General features: G+C 42.1%; 1 protein-coding gene and 1 pseudogene across 2 annotated transcripts in view; one reads left to right on the top strand and one right to left on the bottom strand.

The window, feature by feature from the left end:
* Positions 1 to 20,146, bottom strand: part of GANC (glucosidase alpha, neutral C) — a 66,731-nt gene that overhangs the window by 35,089 nt on the left and 11,496 nt on the right. The window contains exons 4-8 of one of the 2 annotated variants that reach the window (XM_075530900.1): positions 19,229 to 19,356; positions 10,603 to 10,785; positions 9,861 to 9,906; positions 3,449 to 3,518; positions 98 to 194 (exon numbers count right to left, since the gene is read on the bottom strand). In XM_075530900.1, coding sequence (XP_075387015.1) covers positions 98 to 194; positions 3,449 to 3,518; positions 9,861 to 9,906; positions 10,603 to 10,785; positions 19,229 to 19,356 — 524 coding nt within the window. The remainder of the gene's footprint in view (positions 1 to 97; positions 195 to 3,448; positions 3,519 to 9,860; positions 9,907 to 10,602; positions 10,786 to 19,228; positions 19,357 to 20,146) is intronic. The other variant, XM_075530901.1, reaches the window with a different exon arrangement.
* LOC142425900 (large ribosomal subunit protein eL27 pseudogene) lies at positions 14,413 to 14,864 on the top strand (annotated as a pseudogene).

Here is a 20,146-nt window from a genome sequence, read left to right as displayed (position 1 = left end):
CATATCAACATGGCTTCAGTCATCTCCAATACGCATCTTTCAAACTTTCCATCTAAAAACTAGCACTGAATGCTAAGAATTCCTGCTTGCACTTTACCTGGTATTTTTTAGTTGGTGTGAGTCTGCGTGTTGCGGGATCCCATACAGATGCCTGAATCCATGCAAGGAGAAATCCAAACCAATGGAGGTAGGACCTGTAGGGATAGTATACTGGCTGAGTTTTGCTTCTTACTGGACTAATCAATTAAAAAGAGATTTACAAATTTTTTTAAAAAATTCAATACACCGTAAGTATAGCAAGACAACCAGGGTTGAGTCCTGAACTTGCCCTCATCAATCAATAAATGTTACATGGTTACACTGGTAAGATATTAAGGTATTGTGGAGGTTATAAAAATTGGTCACATATTGTATTTTCTTCACTGTGTGTTACAGCTTTACATGTCCTCATTTATATTTAATATCCCTTTGACCTATAAAATATTTTTCTAATCTTTTATCCCCCTAAATATATATTGCATTACTTCTTTGCTTTAGGGAGCAAAGCAATATTGAGCAATTTTTATCTTTTCCCAAAAAATGGCAGGATGTCTTCAGTTTTTTATATAATCTTCCTGTCAGCCTTCCTTGGAGGTGACAACCTTCGGGGGTAACAGAAGGACCTCCCCTGGTTCCTCAAAATGTTTCCCATGATTAAAATTCTTAAACAAAGACATTTATTTCACAGGTTTTATAGACAGAGAGGGAAAATGCAAAGAACTAAGAGATAATATTGGATCAAATTAACTCTAATGTAAAAGTAATAGGATCCATATGGTCACTAATTCTAGGAATTTGTGGAAATGCAATCTTACAGAGAAGTAAAGAAGATGTTATTGCATGAAGCAGGGAGCCAGTAGAGAGGTCTGAGGGGCCAGCCCCAATCCCAACTACGTGGACAGGGACCCCTCCCCCCAGAAGAATTTACTCAGAGGACAGCACTGAAGCTACAGGTCAGGGAGAGGGACATATCTGATCCCAGCACACAGGAGCAAATGAAGGGGGAGGAAAAGAGAGTGGAGCACATCCTGGCCCACCAAAACTTGAGTACGATATCCCTGCTCAGAGCAGTAAATGCAGAGACAGGACCATATAACTGGCCCCACTATGAGACAGGACATCCCCCACTGACCCATAGCCTTACAGGGGACAACACTGGAGACAGTGAGGGAACTGCGTCTGATCTGACCCCAGCATATCGAGGCAAAACACGAAGGGTGTGCAACAGAATAGCAAAGCGAGCAGAGCAACGAAGTCCCCGGGGAATACCAAAAATAGACTTTGGGCCGGACATGGCACTCCATTAGATTCAATGGGAAAACACTCCTGAAAGTCAACAAAAAGATTTTGAACTATTTACAGGCTTTTCTTTTTTAGGTTGTTGTTTTGTTTTCTTTTGTTGCTTTGTTTTGCTATGTCTTATTTTTGTGCATATTATTATATCTGCAGGTCTATCTAGATAAGATGAGCAGGATAAACAAACTGGAGAAGAAAACAATGGGAGAGGGAGAGATGAGGGAAAGGAAGTGGTGTTAACAAGCCCAGGGACAAGAAAACAACAAGTGATCCAAAATCGGTGGGGAGGAGGGTATAGGAGGCCTGGTAGGGCTTGATCAAGGGCAATGTCACTAAGAGGAATTACTGAAACCCAAATGAAGGCTGAGCATGATAGTGGCACAAGAGGAAAGTAAAAGGAAATAGAGGAAAGAACTAGGAGGCAAAGGGTATTTATAGAGGTCGAATATAGGCATGTACATATGCAAATATATTTATATATGATGATGGGGAAATATATCTATGTGCATATATTTATAGGTTTAGTATTAAGGTCGTAGATGGAAATTAGGCCTCAAGTACTCTCTCAATGCAAGAACACTTTGTTCGATTAAACTGGCATTCCTTGATGTTCACTTTCCCAACATGATCGCTGAAGACAAAGTGGGTGCGTAAGCAAATGTGGTGAAGAAAGTTGATGGTGCCTGGCTATTGAAAGATATAGCATCTAGGGTCTTAAAGACTTGAAGATAAACAAGTGGCCATTTAGCTCAGAAGCAACAAAGCCCCCATGCAAGAAGCACACCAGCCTGTGTGATCACGAGGTGCCGAAGGTATCAGGCATCAAAGAACAAAATAATCCTATCATTGTGAATGAGGGGAGTGTGGAGTGGAGACCAATGCCCATCTGTAGGCCACTGGACATCCCCTTACAGAAGGGTCGCGGGGAGGAGACAAGCCAGTCAGGGTGCAGTGTAGCAACAAAGAAACATACAACTTTCCTCTAGTTCTTTAATGCTTCCTCCCCTGCACTATCATGATCCCAATTCTACCTTACAAATCAGGCTAGACCAGGATGTACACTGGTACAGACAGGAACTGGAAACACAGGGAATCCAGGACAGATGATCCCTCAGGACTAGTGGTGAGAGTGGTGATACCGGGAAGGTGGAGGTAAGGTGGAGTAGAAAAGAGGAACTGATCACAAGGATTTACATATACCCCCCTCACTAGGGGACAGACAACAGAAAAGAGGGTGAAGGGAGACGTCAGACAGTATAAAACGTGACAAAATAATAATAGTTTATAAATTATCAAAGGTTCACGAGGGAGAGGAGGTGGGGAGGGAGAGGAATAAATGAGGAGCTGATACCAAGCGCTCAAGTAGAAAGCAAATGTTTTGAGAATGATGATGGCAACAAATGCATAAATGTGTCTGACACAATGGATGGATGTATGGATTGTGATAAGAGTTGTGTGAGTCCCCAATAAAATGATTAAAATTTTAAAAAGATGTTATCACGGAAAAAAGAACTGGAGAACCCCTCTACTTACAAATTGTGGAACTGTTATCAGCTCTGGTCATTCTCCTAGGCTGCAGAGAAGGTAGTTACAGGGATTTTCTTTGTTTAGGGAAGAGAACAAAAAGTATTTTTTCAACTATATACTAAGTCCCAAGTATCTCCTGTCCTCCTACCTATCACTGTTCCAGTGGGAGATGGGAGTGGTGCCCATATCCATGATGGGAACACTGGGAAAAGAATTGAAATGCATTAGTGTGGAATGTAGCTGATGAGCTCTGAAACTTGATTCTTATCATTTGGTTTTCATAAACATGTGGGGTTTGTCACTGTTTAATCTACTGGACAATGCAACCAGTATGCTGACCTACAATTCTCTCCATACATACTGACCCCAGGAGGTCTACATTTCCCTTAGCCTCCTCCACAAAAGACAAATTAATCACCATTTCTTTGTCACGATACATTAGTAGAGGATAGGGGAACAAAGCTGCGATTACTGTTCACCTTATAGGAGTCACTTGTTTTGGTACAGAAACTTAAGGCGCTTCTAGAGAGAAACATTTCACCATTTGGGAGACATCTGTTTAATACTATACCAGTTTCAATTTTACCATTAGCTTTGATATCTTCAAATTTTCTGAATTTTTCTTTCCATAGACCCATATCATCTTGGTTTTCCTGCTGATACAAAAAAAAAAAAGTGGGAGGAGGCAATTTCAGTTTTTTGTTTTGTTTTGAATCCTTTTATTGGAAGCTTTGACAGATATCATAACATTCCGTAGTTCCTCAAGCAGTATTGTACAATTGCAACCACAATCAATTTCAAAACATTTTATTTCTTCTTGAACTCCTTGATAGCAGCTCTCCTTTATTCCCTCCCACCCCTATTCTACCCCCTAGAAACTCTTATTTTTTTTGCCATATCTTACAATTCACATACAATTCTGTTGTTTTTATCCCATCGAGAGGGATTATACAGTCATCAGTGCTACTATGCTCCCTCTTCCCCCTTCTCCCCCACCTCTTCCCACACACTCAGGGAACCATTCCTCCTGTTACTGTTTTGGAAGGGTTATCTATCTTGGCTATCATGTACCTAACAATCTTAAATGTACAAATGAACATATGCAAATCTAACATGATTAATGAGGTAAAACAAATAAAATCCTAATAGTAAGGGGAGGAAACATTAAAAAACTGGAGGAGAGTTATTGGTTCATCAGTGTTCTACTGTACCCTGTACTCATCATGCCTTCTGTGTGGCCCTTCTTAGAGGGACAGTCCAGTTATCTTACAGGTGGTTTTTGGGTCTCCATTACATTCACACCCCTTCATACCAATTTGGTTGCTTGTTTTTGAATTTCTGATACCTTTTCCTATTGATACCTCATGATCACACAGGCTGGTGTGTTTCTTTCATGTGGGCTTTGTTGCGTTCCCTGCTAGATCAATTTCCATTTTAATTGCAACAAACATGGTTACCCAAAGCATAGCACATTTTATTTGTATTATCAAAAAACTAGACTGGAAAATTAGTTCACCTTTTGGAAGATAGTTTATGATGTCAGTGCATTTAATAAATCTGTGTGGGGATCCTATCAAACTGCGGCCAGTCTTAAGAATAGGAAGTCCAGAACACTGCATTGTGCTTATGCAGAATCTGTATATGGATGAAGAGGCAGTTGTGCAAACAGAACAGGGGCATAGTGCATGGCTTAAAATTAGGAAAGTATCCTCTCACCATACTCATTCAATCTGTATGCTGAGCAAATCATCAAAGAAGCTGTATTATGTGAAGAAGAATACAGTATCAAGATTGGAGGAAGGCTTATTAACCATCTGTGATATGCAGATAACACAACCTTGCTTGCTGAAAGTGAGGAGGACTTGAAGCATTTGCTGATGCAGATCACGTCTTATAGCCTTCAATATGGATTACCACTCAATGTAAAGAAAACCAAAGCCCTCACAACTGGACCAATAGGTACATCATGATAAAAGAGAAAAAGTTGAAATTGTCAAGGATTGTGTCTTACTTGGATCCATAATCAATCTAGGTGGAAGTAGCAGTTAAGAGATCAAACGATGAATTGCACTGCGCATATCTGCTGAAGAAGATCTTGTTTAAAGTACTGAAATAGGAAGGATGTTACTTTGGAGACTAAGGTACACCTGACTCGGCTATGGTATTTTCAATGGTCTCGTGTGTGAAAGTTAGGCACTGAATAAGAAAGACCGAAGAAGAATGGATGTATTTGAATTATGGTGCGGATGAAAAAAGTGTCATGGACTGCCACAAGAACAAACAATTCTGCCAAAAGAACCAACACGATTAGAAGCAGAGTCATAATGCTCCTTAGATGCAAAACGGTGAGGCTTCATCCGATGTACCTAGAATATGCTCTCAAGAGACCAGTCCCTGGAGAAGGACATACATCATGCTTGGTAGAGGGGCATGTGATAGGTAGGTTTATTGTGCCAACCTGGCCGAAGAACACGTATGGGATTAATTGAAAGGTGGAGAGATAAATGGCTCGGTGAACCTCACCTGTCTTGTCTCTTGCTCTTTGATGATCAGACTAGTGTGCGGCTGCCTTGCCTGTTCTGTGCCTCAATTTGCAAGCTACACTACCTGTGGGACACCTAACCCATGGACTGTGTCACTGTAGTTTGAGGTTCCTTCAAGACCTGCTTCGCCACGCTACTGGAGTAGACATTGCTTGAGCTGGGGACTGTCAGACCCTGTCATCTGGCTGACTGTGGCTGGATAGTCTGAATTGTCCCACAGAGGACTCAACTGTCTGCTTCCTTGACTTGGCCCCGGCGGCCCTCAAGACTTGGAGGACTGCCAGTGTATTAGCTGTCTCACGGAAGTGAGTTGCACTGAGCCATTTATACTGCTCTATAGATTAATTAACTGTTTATTTCTTATGTTATCTGTCTAAATATATTTAAAATCATGAGTGTCCTGGTTTTGTTTCTCTAGAGAACCCAAAAATAGGCGGTGAAAAGAAGGAAGGTCCCTGACAAGGTGGGTGACACAGTGGCTGCGACAATGGGCTCAAATGTAAGAACCACGAGAGCTGGTACAGGGCTGGGCAGGGTTTCATTCTGTTGTACACAGGGCCACGATGGCTTGGAACCAGCTCGATGGCACCTAACAATTTAAAAATGTTTAGTAGTGACTTGTGTGAGCCACATCTAACAGGAATATCTTTACCAAAATGATGTGGCAAGAGTTTGAATAACGCAATCAATCTTCACATTTGTAAGACAATGATTTTTTTTACTATTTTTTCTCTTTTTGATATACAAATAGGGTGTGGCAAAACATTTGGAGTGAAAAACAAACAACCTAAAAACCACTGGAAATCAACTAAATTAGGTCCGTCCTGGGAAACTCTAAAAGATTTGTTTTGTACATTTCCCCCCCTTGTTCCAATAGCCAAACTATTGGCTGTACTCTGTGCTGGCTTGAGAAGTGAAGCCAACTGAGGTGGCAATGGCTGTTCAGGTCCGTCATCTTTTAGTGCGGGGCTGTAGACCTTCCTAGTTTTACAAAACTTTCCTTTCCCTAGTAGAATGAGAAAGCTAAAAAAAAAAGTCCATGTATTTAAAAATGAATTATTTACCCACCCCTAGCTTGTTTCCTTCTAATTAAAGCTAATTAAGTGAGGCCCTGTCTTTAACATTTAAAACTAAATCACACATGAATACTGGATCTAGGGGTTATTAATCCAGGGCTTATGGATGGGCTTTAATGTCTGTGATTTGTTTGTTTTGTAGAGGAATGGTTTATAGTTTTTATCAGGTTTTTACACAGGGATCTGTGACTCAAAACCAATGCTCAAAGGCTTTCAGAATCTAGTTCCCAAATGTTCATTTGACATTTCGTCACAAAACTGTAAGGCTATGTCTAAATTGCACTAAATTGCTCTATTTGGAGCTGAGAAATTATCCTATTGCTTGTCAGCATGGGTCAGTCACCAGGAGGAAGCAACATCTGTCTTGATTGCATTGGAAACGTTTTTCTCCACACCTGGTGGTCACAGCTGCTCTCAGAGCTACTTTAAAGATACAGGTGGAAATGGCAAAACAGACTTTTGGAGTGTTCGTAATCCAAGTGGTAGCCAGTCTCCCTGCTGTTCAAAATCTGTCTTTATTTTCTTTGCTCTTAAGGAAAAGTCCCAAAAGCTTAACATGGCCGACACGGATCTAAGTTCTGTGACAAAAAGGAGCTTTGACTTGTTCAGTGACAAACCACCAATTCCTCTAACAATGCCTGTTACATAAGGTTCTCAAGAATGACTACAGAACTCTTCCTAGGGTTGCCCCTCCCATTTTTCCAGCCTCTTTCTACACCAGTTTGCCTTTGCTTTCCTTTCTTCAGCTTAAAGAAACTGTTGTTGCTGCTGTAGGTGTCCGAGTCAGTTTATAATGCACTGTGACCTGATGGACAAGAGAACGAAATAATGCCGGGTCCTGTGCCATCCTCACAATTGTTTGGACCCCTTGTTGGAGCCACTGTGCCAGTCTATCTGATCCAGGGTCTTCATTGTTGCTGCCGACATTCTACTTTATCAAGCATGCTGTCTTCTGCGAAAGCCTGGTTGGTCTCTCCTGATAACCTGTCTAAACTATGTGAGACAAAGTCTAGCAATCCTTGCTTCTAAGGAGCATTCTGGCTGTACTTCTTCCAAGATAGACTTGCCTGTTCTTTTGGCACCCTGCAGAACAGTCAATATTCCTTGCAAATTTCATAATTCAAATGTATCAATTCTTCTCCTCCTTATTCATTGTCCAGCTCTCACATGCATATAAGGATATTGAAAATATCACTTGGGTCAGGCACACCTTAGTCCTCTAAGTGACATCTTTGTTCATATATATGAAACACATATACACATCAACTATGAGTGAAACACATAGATATAAATAAACAAATATACATATATATGAGGGGGATTCTGAAAAACCCCGGATAGTGCTGGGTGGCGCGGAGTTTTCATATTATACATTTTTCCCACTAGGTAAGCAACAAGCAACTCGCTCTGAGTTAGTGCACCCAGTGGAGTCACCTGGGAAGATTCTCTCTGGTCAAAGTGAATTTTTTTCATAAAAGCAGTTTCATTCAACCCTCGTTTTTTGTAATGGCCAATTTAAGAGAACAGTATATAGCTGTGAAATTTTGTTTCCTGCTCAGGGAAAAATGCCGCAGAAACTGTTGTGATGTTGAACACAGCTTACAAGGACAGTGCTATGGGAAAAACTCAAGTGTATGAGTAGTTTTCTCATTTCAAAAAAGGTGCAATGCCAAATTGATGACAAGCCTTATTCTGGACATCCGTCAACTTCCTGAAAGGATAAAAATGTTGACCAGGAGTGCATTTGGAATTCGTTCCACCAGGCCAGACTGCTAATCAAGCTTTCTGAAAAGATTGCGTAACAGTGTGTGACACAAAAGGCCTGATTTGTGGCAGACAGGAGACTGGTTTTGCTACCACAACATTGCATCTGCTCACGCAGTCATCTTAGTGTGCCAGTTTTTGGCAAAAAACAGCATGCCTCTCTTACCCCATGTACCTTATTCACCTGGCCTCACTCTTTGCAATGTATTTTTTGTTTCTGAAAATGCAGAAGGACATGGAAGGACAGCGATTTGATGATGCAGAAGAGGTGAAGAAAAAAGTGAGGGAGGTGCTGTCAGCCATCCAAACAGATGAGTCTGAAAAATGTTTCCAAGAATGGAATCACAGATGTAATAAATATATTCAGTGTAATGCAGAGTACTTTGAAGGTGATAAAATTGTTTTGTAAAAAAATTTAAATGTATAACTGAAAAAATTGCATTTTTTTGGAGACATGCCATATTTACTTCAAATGTGCTCTTTTAACCTCAAGATCTTTGATTATGCCATTTGCATTAATCTCTTCCAACTGTTGACTAGTCAGAATATGCCATTCCTAATAATCTTCCTAACTTTTGACTAGTCAAGTGTCCTTGTGCATCGGGTTTCAATTGTTATCATATTATTTCCTAGAGATTTTTCTTGACCCTCATCTTGGTCAAGTCCCTAGTTGTACTTTCCTATAGCACTCATTTAAAACATCCTTAAACTTAGAATTACCTGTTGAATGTCTGTCTTTCCCAACAGATTCTTCATCTCATAAGAACTAGTGTGGACAGAAGGGATGATAAATCCAGGGTGCAGTATAGTCCTGGTGAACTACAAAGCTATCTTCTCATTGTTTAATATTTCCTCCCCTTACTATTATGGTTATTTGTTTTACCTCATTAATCATGTTAGATTTGAGTATGTTAATTTGTATATTTAAGATCATTTGGTACATGGAAGCCAAGATGGATAACCCTTGAGAAACAGTAACAGGAGTAACAGTTCCCGGAAGGTATGGAAAGAGAGGAGGGGAAAGAGGACTAGGGAGCGGACAGCATTGATGAATGTATAACCCCCCCTGATGGGGGCGAACAACAGAATTGCATGTGAATGGGTATATTGCATTGTGTAAGCTATGGCACAAAACTGTTATAGGAAAAGATAAAAAATAATGGTTCCTTGTGGGGTAGGGTGAGGGTGGAGGAGATAAAGGGGAGCTGATATCAAGGAGTGCAAGAATGAAGTGTTTTGAAGCCGATTGTGGTAGCAATTGTACAATACTGCTTGGTGCGACTGAACTATGAAAGAGCTCCCAATAAAAAGATTAATAATAATAATAAACGAAGAACAAGTGGGGTTTATTTACTCTCTGTCTCTTCTTTGCTTAGTACAGTGCCTGGCACAAAGCAGGCACTCAGGAAGCACTGGTTTGACGAATGAATGCTTATGTGAATCCATAATTGAGTGAACATATCAATATTATGAGCAAAGGAAATAGTTGGTCCCATGTTTACATTTTTAACAAGTACCCACCTGTAGTAGGTGGAAGAAATAAAACTCATTATACACCACATAGTAATGAGGATGGTGAGGAGATACAACACAGAAATGGTTCAATCTGGATTACCTGAGAGGTTTCCAGTGATGCTGCATCTTCATTTTCTTTGGTAGCTCTGTTTTAAAACAAAGACGGTTTTCACTTCTAGAAAGATCTAAATATTTTTGTTCGATGCATACAGAGGTGTATATGCTGAATTTAAAGAATAACATTAAAGTGAACAGCTATCAATCCACAACTACTGAGTTTAAGCAACAAATGACTAGCTCCTTTGGGGCCATTGTCTCTCATTCTTCTAAAGTATGCACTTCCTCTCCCTGCCCTTAAGAGGTTAACCACCTTACAAGATTTCTGTCACTCATTCCCCTGCTGGCTGGTTTTCTAAAACAGCTCTCTGTGTTACTCGGCATTCCCTTTTATAAAAGACAAAAGCTTTCCTCAGACAGAAATCTACTATATACATGCCGGAACTTCAAATAATGGACGGAGAATAGAATAAAAGAATAATGGAATTCTTTAAGGACATGCTTTGAAAAATTCATTATTAATTTTATATTCATTTATGTTAATATGTATTGTTGCAGTTTCTATTGCCAATTTTATTTTTCTTCTTCCTCCTTTTGTACAAGCTCTTTCTACATTGTGCTCATTGATTTTTTCTTCATATGTTTTTGTTGAAATTTCCCTGGTATGCTGCAACCTTTTAACTTTCATCAAGGACAATAAAGTAAACCAAATTGCTAACATGACTATGATAAAACCTATTGGGTTTTCTTATGTTCTTTATGTATCAAATAGTGTGCACAAATACCTTTTTGGCGGGGAGGCCTGTATCTGTTCAAAGTATAATTGGCCCCGGGAGTTTACGCTTATCACAATATCGTCTTCAGATATTAAGTCTATCTGGAAAGGGTCTGCGGTGATGTGAACCTTCAGATTGCCTTTTTCATTGGCCAACACCAGGCTGCCTGTATCCCCAGAGCATGAAATTAACCTAGAAAACAAACCAAGGAGAGAAAAACAAGTAGATGTAAATGGCATCCTGGGGGTGTAGTTGATTATGCACTGGGTTGCTGACCACAGGTTAGCAGTTTGAACTCACCAGCTGCTCCGTGGGAGAAAGATGTGGCTTTCTGCTGTTTGCAACAGGAGGAAACACTTCTTCATCACCACTATTGCTATGCTGGAGCCTGTCCTGAAGCTACCAGGCCATGCCAACCCATCTCACTGAGTGTCTTCCTCTTTTTGCTAGCCCTCTGCTAAGCATGGTGTCCTTCCCCAGGGACTGACTGGCCCCTCCTCAGACCGTCCAAAGTAGGTAAGATAAAGTCTTGTCATCCTCCCTTCTAGGGAGTATTCTGCCTATAGATCTTCCAATACATATTCGTTTGTTCCTTCACAGTCTTATATTCAATATTCTTTGCCAACCCCATAATTCAAAGGCATCAATTCTTCTTTGGGCTTCCTTTTACAACGTCCAGCCTTCACATGCATATGGGACGACTAAACAAACCATGGCTTGGGGTCAGGTGCACCTTACTCAAGGTGACAACTTTGGCTTGTTAACATTTTACAGAGGTCTTATGCCGAAGGAGCCCTGGTGGTACAGTAGGCTATGTCCTGTGCGTGCTGAGTGGCTCGCCACAAGGTCAGCGGTTTGAACCCATCGGCCACTCCACGGAAGAGAGATGAGGTGGTCTGCTCCCATAAAAATGACAAGTTTCAGAAACCCAAAGGAGTATTTCTACTCTGTCCCCTAAGGTCCCTAATCCGTTAGAATTGACTTTATGGTAATGAGTTTTGAATTTTGCCGCAGGTTTATCCAAAGAAACACAGTGTTTGATTTCTTGATAGCTGCTTCTATGGGCACTGACTGCACATCCTAGACCAATGCAACTGCTGACAACTTCACAGATCATGGGTGAGCCTGCTGGTATTGGAAATGCCAGGCCCATTGCTTCTGGCACCACAGCAACGCACAAGAGACCACGATACAACCAACTGACAGATGAGGAGTGGAGTAACTATTAAGAAATTTATGTGACATAACATAGAGAGCCCTGGTGATGGGTGTTGTGGTTACATGTTCGGCTTCAATCTGCAAGATCATCAGTTCAAAACCCCCAGTCGTTTCACAGGAGAAAGACGGGGCTTTCTGCTCCCATAAAGAATCACAGACTTGGAAACTCACAAGGGAGAGTTCTACCCTGTCCTATAGGGTCACTCTGAGCTGGCATAGACTTGATGGCAGTGAGTTGTTGTTGACAGACTATATATCAGGCAGTAGAGAACTGCTGTTACCAAGAACATGGGCTTTTGTTGTCAGAATCTGAAGTGAACATGGCTCTACCATAGATGAACTGTATAATTTAACTGTGGTCAACAACATCTCCGGATTACCGTTTACTCATCTGTAAAAGTGGGGATAATACATGGAAAACTAAATAGAGTTTATTGAGAGACTGATATGAGATCAATAAGGCACTTGGCAAAGTGCCTGGCACACAGTAAGCACTTAACAAATGTTGGCTATTATCCTAAATAACACCAGTCTGGGCAGTCTAGGAATACTTTGGCACAAAGAACCTAATCATTTTTGTTTTCTTTCTCATTCTAACATGTACTCGGAAATTGAGTAAATAAAACGGATTGGGTTATTGACCCACTGTAGCCACAATGAGATTCAATCAGGCCCAGGTAGAATTGATCTGTTTATTGTCTTCCTCCCCTCAGCTCCTACTTTGATATAATGTTTGGATTCCCAGGAATTACGCTAGCTCAGAGCCAACACTTAAAATCCTCGAAAGATACAGACATTTCCTTTTCTCTAGCACCTAGCTGCCCTGGTGAGTATCATAGGTCTCTTTAGAGAAGGGAGGACTAATTTAGATTCTTATTATATCCTTTTAGAGCAAGAAGTTTGGAATCTGGAAACTATCCGTGTTTGGAGTTGGGTGAGAGGTTGTTCATCTAACCTAGAGTTCTTTTGCTCGTTCCATCAATTTGGAACCGAAGCCCATCTACTGCAGTCCAATGGACCCCACCATAAATTCTTTACTTCGCTGAGGGGTAAAACCTTTTGAGTACCACATAAGCCCTGCTGTATATTATGGAATCATGTCAACCTTGCCGCTGACTATTAATCCTGGGAACCATCGAAATCTATTTTTTTGGTATGAAAACCTTTATTTTAATTTTGTATAACAACAGCAGCAACCCTCCAAACTCATTGCCATCGAATTAATTCAGAGACGCACAGGGACCCCAGAGGACAAGATTGAACTATCCTTGTGGATTTCCAAGATTGGAACTCTTCATGGGAGTAGAAAGCCTCATCTTTTCCCCACAGAGCACCTGGTGTTCTCCAACTGCTGACTTGCAGTTGGCAGTCCAACGGGTACCCAGTATGCCACCAGTGCCCCATCTTTTAGAACAGGGGTCTTCTACAATACTTGTCCTTTAGTGATGGCCTAACTTCTCTCAGCATAATGTCCTCCACTCACCATCAGTCTTTAGCGATGTGGCGTATTTCGTGGTATGTACAAAAGCTTAGTGATCTCTTCTTCCACCAAGGGGCATTTGTGTCTCTGTTCTTATTATTATGAATAGTGCTGCAGTGGACAGGGGGTGTGTGTGCATGTACCTGTTCGTGCTTGGTTCCTGCACGTTTCAAGCAGGGAGAGTGCTGCATCAGATGCTATTTCTGGTCCCCCTTGTTTGAGGAAGGGCCACTCTGCTCTCCGCAGAGGCTGAAGTGCCTCACAGCCCCACCAGCAGCGCATGAGGCTTCCACTTTCTCCAGCTCTCTCCAGCATGCACTGTTTCTGCTTTTTGGACCTTTGCTCTCAATATTGGGGTAAGATGATAGCCAATCATTATTTTGATTTGCCTCCCTTAGATGGCTAATGATTGTGAGGATTTCGTCAAGTTTGTTGCTTGTCCCTATTTTGTGTTGTTTGTCTTTTTACTGGGTTGGGAAGAGTTCCTTTTTAACTCCCCTGGTTTCCTAATTCATGGCATATAATAGCATCTCGATGAAGAGACACATTTAAAATTCATAATGTTCTGAATTAAGTTCCCCTCATCATCTAAAGCAATATACAACAAAGATTCATTGCCACAACATTAATTCTGAGTCATAGTGACAGAGGTGAATTGCCCCTTTGGGTTTCTGAGACTTTTGAATCTTTACAGGAGGAAGGCAGCCTCATCTTCCGCCCATGGAGTGGCTGGTAGAACTGAACTGCTACCTTTGTGGTTAGCAGTTCACGCACAGTTCACTACACCACCAGGGCTTCTCTCATAATCGATCAACCTTTCATTAGATTTATGTGGACAAATAAGCTCCATAAAACCAGGATCATGTGATGTGAGGGCTTAAGTGGAGAGCAAATGTTTTGAGAATGATGAGGGCAATGAATGTACAAATGTGCTTTACACAATTGTATGAACCCCTAATAAAATGATCAAAAACTTAAACAAAAAACCAGGATGATGTAGTGAAAATTAAAGCATCTGGCATAATTTCATATGCCCTTACAGAAACAACATGCAAAAAATAATAGAAATCAACGGACAAAAATGGTTTAAAACATCACTGAAAAGTATGGTGAGGCTTCCTTTCTGTTGTCGGCCTGAGAGCCTGTTGTCGAAATGGGCAAGTTCATGAAACCCGGGAAGGTGGTGCTGGTCCTGGCGGGACGCTATTTGGGACGCAAAGCCGTCATCCTGAAGAACATTGACGACGGCACCTTGGACTGCCCCTACAGCCACGCCCTGGTGGCTGGAATCTACCGATATCCCCGCAAAGTAACAGCCGCCATGGGCAAGAAGAAAATTGCCAGGAGGTCGAAGATCAAGTCTTTCGTGAAGGTGTATAAATATAATCACCTCATGCCCACGAGGTGCTCCGTAGACATCCCCTTGGACAAAACTATCGTCAACAAGGATGTCTTCAGAGACCCTGCTCTTAAACGCAAGGCCCGTCGGGAGGCCAAGGTCAAATTTGAGGAGAAGTACAAGACAGGCAAAAACAAGTGGTTCTTCCAGAAGCTGAGATTCTAGGTCTTGAGTCAAAATCATTAAAAACACCCCCAAAATAAAAAAAAGAAAAGTATGGTGAGCTACAACCCAGCAATCCGCCGACTAGACATATCCCCAGAAGAGGCAAGACACAAACCTTAGCTACACATCTGTGCTCAATGTTCATCGCGGCACAGTTCACAATTGCAAGGAGTTGTAAACAACCCAAATTTCCAACAAAAGGTGAGTAGATTAAAAAACTGTGGTACCATGGCTTGCCCTACTATGAGACACGGTGTCCCTCACTGACCCATAGCCCTATAGGGGACAACACCAGGGCCACAGTGTGGGAAATGTGCCCGATCTGATGCTGCCACACCAAGGCAAAACACTAAGGGGTGCAACAGAATAGCAAGGGAATAGAGCGGTGAGGTCCCCAGGGAATGCTGCAGGTAGACTTTGGGGCTAGAACTTGGTGCCCTAACAGACTGGACTGGAAAACACTCCTAAAGATCAACAAATAACCCTTGAACTAACTACAAGCTTTTATTTCTTGTTGTGTTTTGTTTTTTGTCATTGGTTTGTTGTTATTGTTTTGTTGTATATTGTTGCTTGGTTGTTGTGTTTGTGTATGTTATTATCTCCGAAGGTCTGTCCAAATAAGATAGGCTGGATGAAAAACCTGGAGGAGAAAACAACGGGACCGACAGTTCCAGGGGGACATGGAAGAGGGGGAGGTAGGGGAAAAGGAAATGGTGTTAACAAACCCAGGGACAAGGGAACAACAAGTAATCCAAATTGGTGGTGAGGAGGGTGTACGAGGCCTGGTAGGGCGTAATCAAGGGTAATGTAACCAAGAGGAATTACTGAAACCCAAATTAAGACTGAGCATGATAGTGGGACAAGAGGAAAGTCAAAGGAAATAGAGAAAAGAGCTAGGAGGCAAAGGGCATTTATAGAGGTCTAAATAAAGGCATGTACATATGTAAATATATTTATATATAAGGATGGGGAAATAGATCTATGTGCATATTTTTATAGGTTTAGTATTAAGGTAGCAGAAGGGCATTGGGCCTCAATTCAAGTACTTCCTCAATTCAAGAATACATTCTTCTATTAAACTCGCATTCTATGATGCTCACCTTCCCAACACAATCACTGAAGACATTTCATTGTGTGCTCACCTCCCTGATACGATCACTGAAGACAAATGGGTGCATAAGCAAATGTGGTGAAGAAAGCTGATGGTACCTGGCTATCAAAAGATATAGAGTCTGGTTCTTAAAGGCTTGAAAGTAAACAAGTGGCCATCTAGCTCAAAAGCAACAAAGCCCACAAGGAAGAAGCACACCAGCCTGTGTGGATCACAAGGTGTAGAAGGGATCAGGTATCAGGTATCATCAGAACAAAAAAATCATATCATTGTGAATGAGGGCGGGGAGTGCAGAGTGGAGACCCAAAGTCCACTTGTAGGCCACTGGACATACAGAAGGGTCTCGGGGAGGAGCCAGTCAGGGTGCGATGTAGAAATGATGAAACATACAACTTTCCTCTAGTTCCTAAATGCTTCCTCCTCCCCCACTATCATGATCCCAATTCTACCTTACAAATCTGGCTAGACCAGAGGATGTACACTGGTACAGATAGGAACTGGAAACACAGGGAATCCAGGGTGGATGATCCCTTCAGGATCTTGAGTGGCAATACTGGGAGGATGGATGGAGGGTGGGCTGGAAAGGGGGAACCGATTACAACGATCTACATATAACCTCCTCCCTTGGGGACGGACAACAGAAAAGTGGGTGAAGGGAGATGTCAGACAGGGCAAGATATGACAAAATAATAATTTATAAATTATTAAGGGCTCATGAGTGAGGTGAAAGCAGGGAGAGAGGAGAAAAAGTGAGGAGCTGATGCCAGGGGCTTAGGTGGAGAGCAAAATGTTTAGAGAATGATGAGGGCAATGAATGCACAAGTGTGCTTTACACAATTGATGTATGTATGGATTGTGATGAGTTTTGTGAGCCCCTAATAAACTGATAAAAAATAAAAAATTGTGGTACATACATACAATGGAGTAGCACACATTGCTAAAAAGCAACAATGAATGCATGAAGCACATTGCCATATGGTAAGAAATGGAGGAAATTATGCTAAGCCAAGTAACACAAGCATAAAAGGACAAGTACAACATTAGTCCGCTGAGATAAACTTAAAAAAAATGTAAAAGGGGTATAGGGAAAAGGCTACTGTATACAAACATTCCTGGGGTGAGGTCCAGGTAGTATGGCGGGGCTAGACCAAATCCAGGGATACATATGGTAGCCAACTAAAAAGGAGGGGGGAAAAGACATGGGTAGCAGGGGCACAGGGCACTAACCCACTCTAGGGGAGCATATTGTTTATATCTCCACAGGGAAAGAAGGACCTGACTTCAATTCAGTGTTCCAAGACGTGAATGCAACATACTGGCATGAAGCAAGGGACCAGTAGAGAGGTCTGAGGGACCGGCCCCAATCCTAACTACGTAGACAGCACCCCTCCCCCCAGAAGAATTTACTCAGAGGACAGCACTGAAGCTACAGCTCAGGGAGAGGGACATGTCTGATCAGAGCACAGGGGAGCAAATGAAGGGGGAGGAAGAGAGAGTGGAGCACATCCTGGCCCACCAAGGCGTGAGGACGATATTACTGCTCAGAGTAGCTAAAGCACAGAAAGGACCACATGGTCGGCCCCACTATGAGAAAGGACATCCTTCACTGACCCATAGCTCTACAGGGGACAACACTGGAGACACAATGGGGAAATTGCACCCATTCTGACCCCAGCACACTAAGGCAAAACACTAAGGGTGTGCAACAGAGCAGCAAAGGGAGCAGAGCCAGTACGTCCTGAGGGAGTACCAAAAATAGACTTTGGGGCCAGGGCGAGGCACTCCATTAGACTGGACCAGAAAACACTGCTAAAGGTCAACAAACAGACCTTTAACCATTTACATGTTTTTCTTTTTTTTAAGCATTGTTTTTTTTTGGTTGTTGTTTTGTTGCTTTGTTTTGCTCTGTCTTGTTTTTGTGCATATTATTATCTTTGCAGGTCTATCTAGATAAGGTAGGCTCGATACACAATCTGGAGGAGAAAAATAATGGATCAACAGTTCTGGTGGGACATGGGAGATGGGGAGGTGGGGGAAAGGCAGTGGTGTTAACAAACCCAGGGACAAGCAAACAACAAGTGATCCCCATCATTGAGAATGAGGGGCAATGAGGAGAGGGGACCCAAAGCCATCTGTAGACAACTGGACATTCCCTTACAGAAGAGTAGCAGGGAGGAGATGAGCCAGTCAGCGTGCAGTGTAGCAACGATGAAACATACAACTTTCCTCTAGTTCCTAAATGCTTCCTCACCGCCCCCGCCCCCACTATCATGATCTCAATTCTACCTTACAAATCCAGCTAGACCAGAGCATGTACACTGGTGCAGATAAGAACTGGAAACAAAGGGAATCTAGGACAGATAAACCCTTCAGGTCCAGTGGTGAGAGTGGTGATATCGGGAGGGTGAAGGGCGGTGGGGTAGAAAGGGGAACCAGTTACAAGGATCTACATATAACTCACTTCCTGGGGGATGGACAACAGAAAAGTGGGTGAAGGGAGATGTCAGACAGTGTAAGACATGACAAAATAATAATAATTTATAAATTATCAAGGGTTCATGAGGGAGGTGGGAAGGGGATGGGAGGGGAAAATGAAGAGCTGATACCAGGGGCTCAAGCAGAAAGCAAATGTTTTGAGGATGATGATGGCAACAAATGAACAAATGTGCTTGACACAATGGATGTAAGTATGGATTCTGATAAGAGTTATATGAGCCCCCAATAAAATGATTAAAAAATAAATAAAAGTACCTATCTTATGAGGAATTAAAAAAAAGAAAAGTATGGTGAGAAATGATGAAAATTTTGCAGGTTTCTGGAAAGTGCTTTAGCCATCAAAGGATTTTACTTTCACCTAGACGCTAATTATTATTTCTGACTCTAAGTAAAACGACATTTGTCAGACTTCTGAGACTACTTTTAATTAAATTTGAGTTGGTCCAACTGTATAAATGACTGTAAGCGTGGGAAACTAGCGATGGTGTTAGATCTCTGGAGCCCTGCTGCTAACCAATTTGAGCGAGTAAATGAATGAGCTCTAATAGTCTGGCTGCTAAACGGCTTTCTTTGAGAGAAGCAAGTGATCAGAATTCCTGATGAGTCAAGTAGTGGATGAAAAGAAAACAATGCATAACACACTAAATGAGTCACCTGATCCTGAAATAACTAAAGCTAATTGTGCAAGTCATTGCAGTTTTGCACTCTTAGCATGATTAAAAAACATAGTCAGGGAGTATCTAAGAAGCTTTGCTCATGAGCTTACCTTATAGAGCTTGGCTTGCTTGCGAGGACATCAGGAACCTCATACCTGGGCTTCAGAGGAACGTCTTCATTGATTTTAAGTCTGAAAATGTCTCCTTGTAGACCATAAACTTCAGCGCGGAGGGGGGTCTGGGTACAGATACAGGAAATCAGCTTCGGCAGGTTACCCCAGTGGTAGTCGGCTCTGAAGAGCCGAGATAGTAGTAAGTGGACAAGTATTTAATGACATTGCTGTTGGTCAGCTGCAACACACAGCAGTCCCATGTATGTCAGAGTGAAACCTGGCCAGAGCTGCAGGGCCTGCCAAGTCATTGCTCTACGTACGTTTACTGTGCCGCCGCTTTGTCAGTCCATTGCACGGAGGTTCTCCCTCTGTTACCAAGCATCATGCTCTTCCCAGCACTAGTCTAGTGCCTTTTGCCATCCTGTCCACAGTCCACGAAACAAAGCCTCTAAGGCGTGTTCTGGCTGTCCTTCTTCAAAACAGGTCTGTTTGCTCTTCAGGTCGTCTGTGACAGATTCAATATTCAAACGCGTCAGCCCTTCTTTGGTCCTCCTCATTCACTGTCCAGCTTTCACACGCAGAGGAACAATGGCATCGCAATGTCCTAGTGTACCTTGGTCCTCACGCTGCATATTTGCCCAGTGTAACACATCCTTTGCTTTCCTGCCGCTTCCATGGGCAATGACTGTGCATCAAAGCAAGATGAAATCCTCGACTGTTTCAAATTCTCCATTTATCACGATGTTCCGTGGGGAGGAGTTCTGTTTCCTTTACGTTGAAGAGTAAACCATACTTAAGGCTGCGACTTTTAATTTTCAAGTCCTCTCTGCATGTAGCAAGCAAGGTTGAGGCATCAGCATATCGCACACTGTTAATGAGCTTTCCTCCAATTCTGCTGCTGAATTCTTTGTATCA

Source organism: Tenrec ecaudatus, chromosome 14 (assembly GCF_050624435.1).
Source record: "Tenrec ecaudatus isolate mTenEca1 chromosome 14, mTenEca1.hap1, whole genome shotgun sequence".
Lineage (NCBI taxonomy): Eukaryota > Metazoa > Chordata > Mammalia > Afrosoricida > Tenrecidae > Tenrec > Tenrec ecaudatus.
This window is presented reverse-complemented; position numbering and strand designations above follow the sequence as displayed.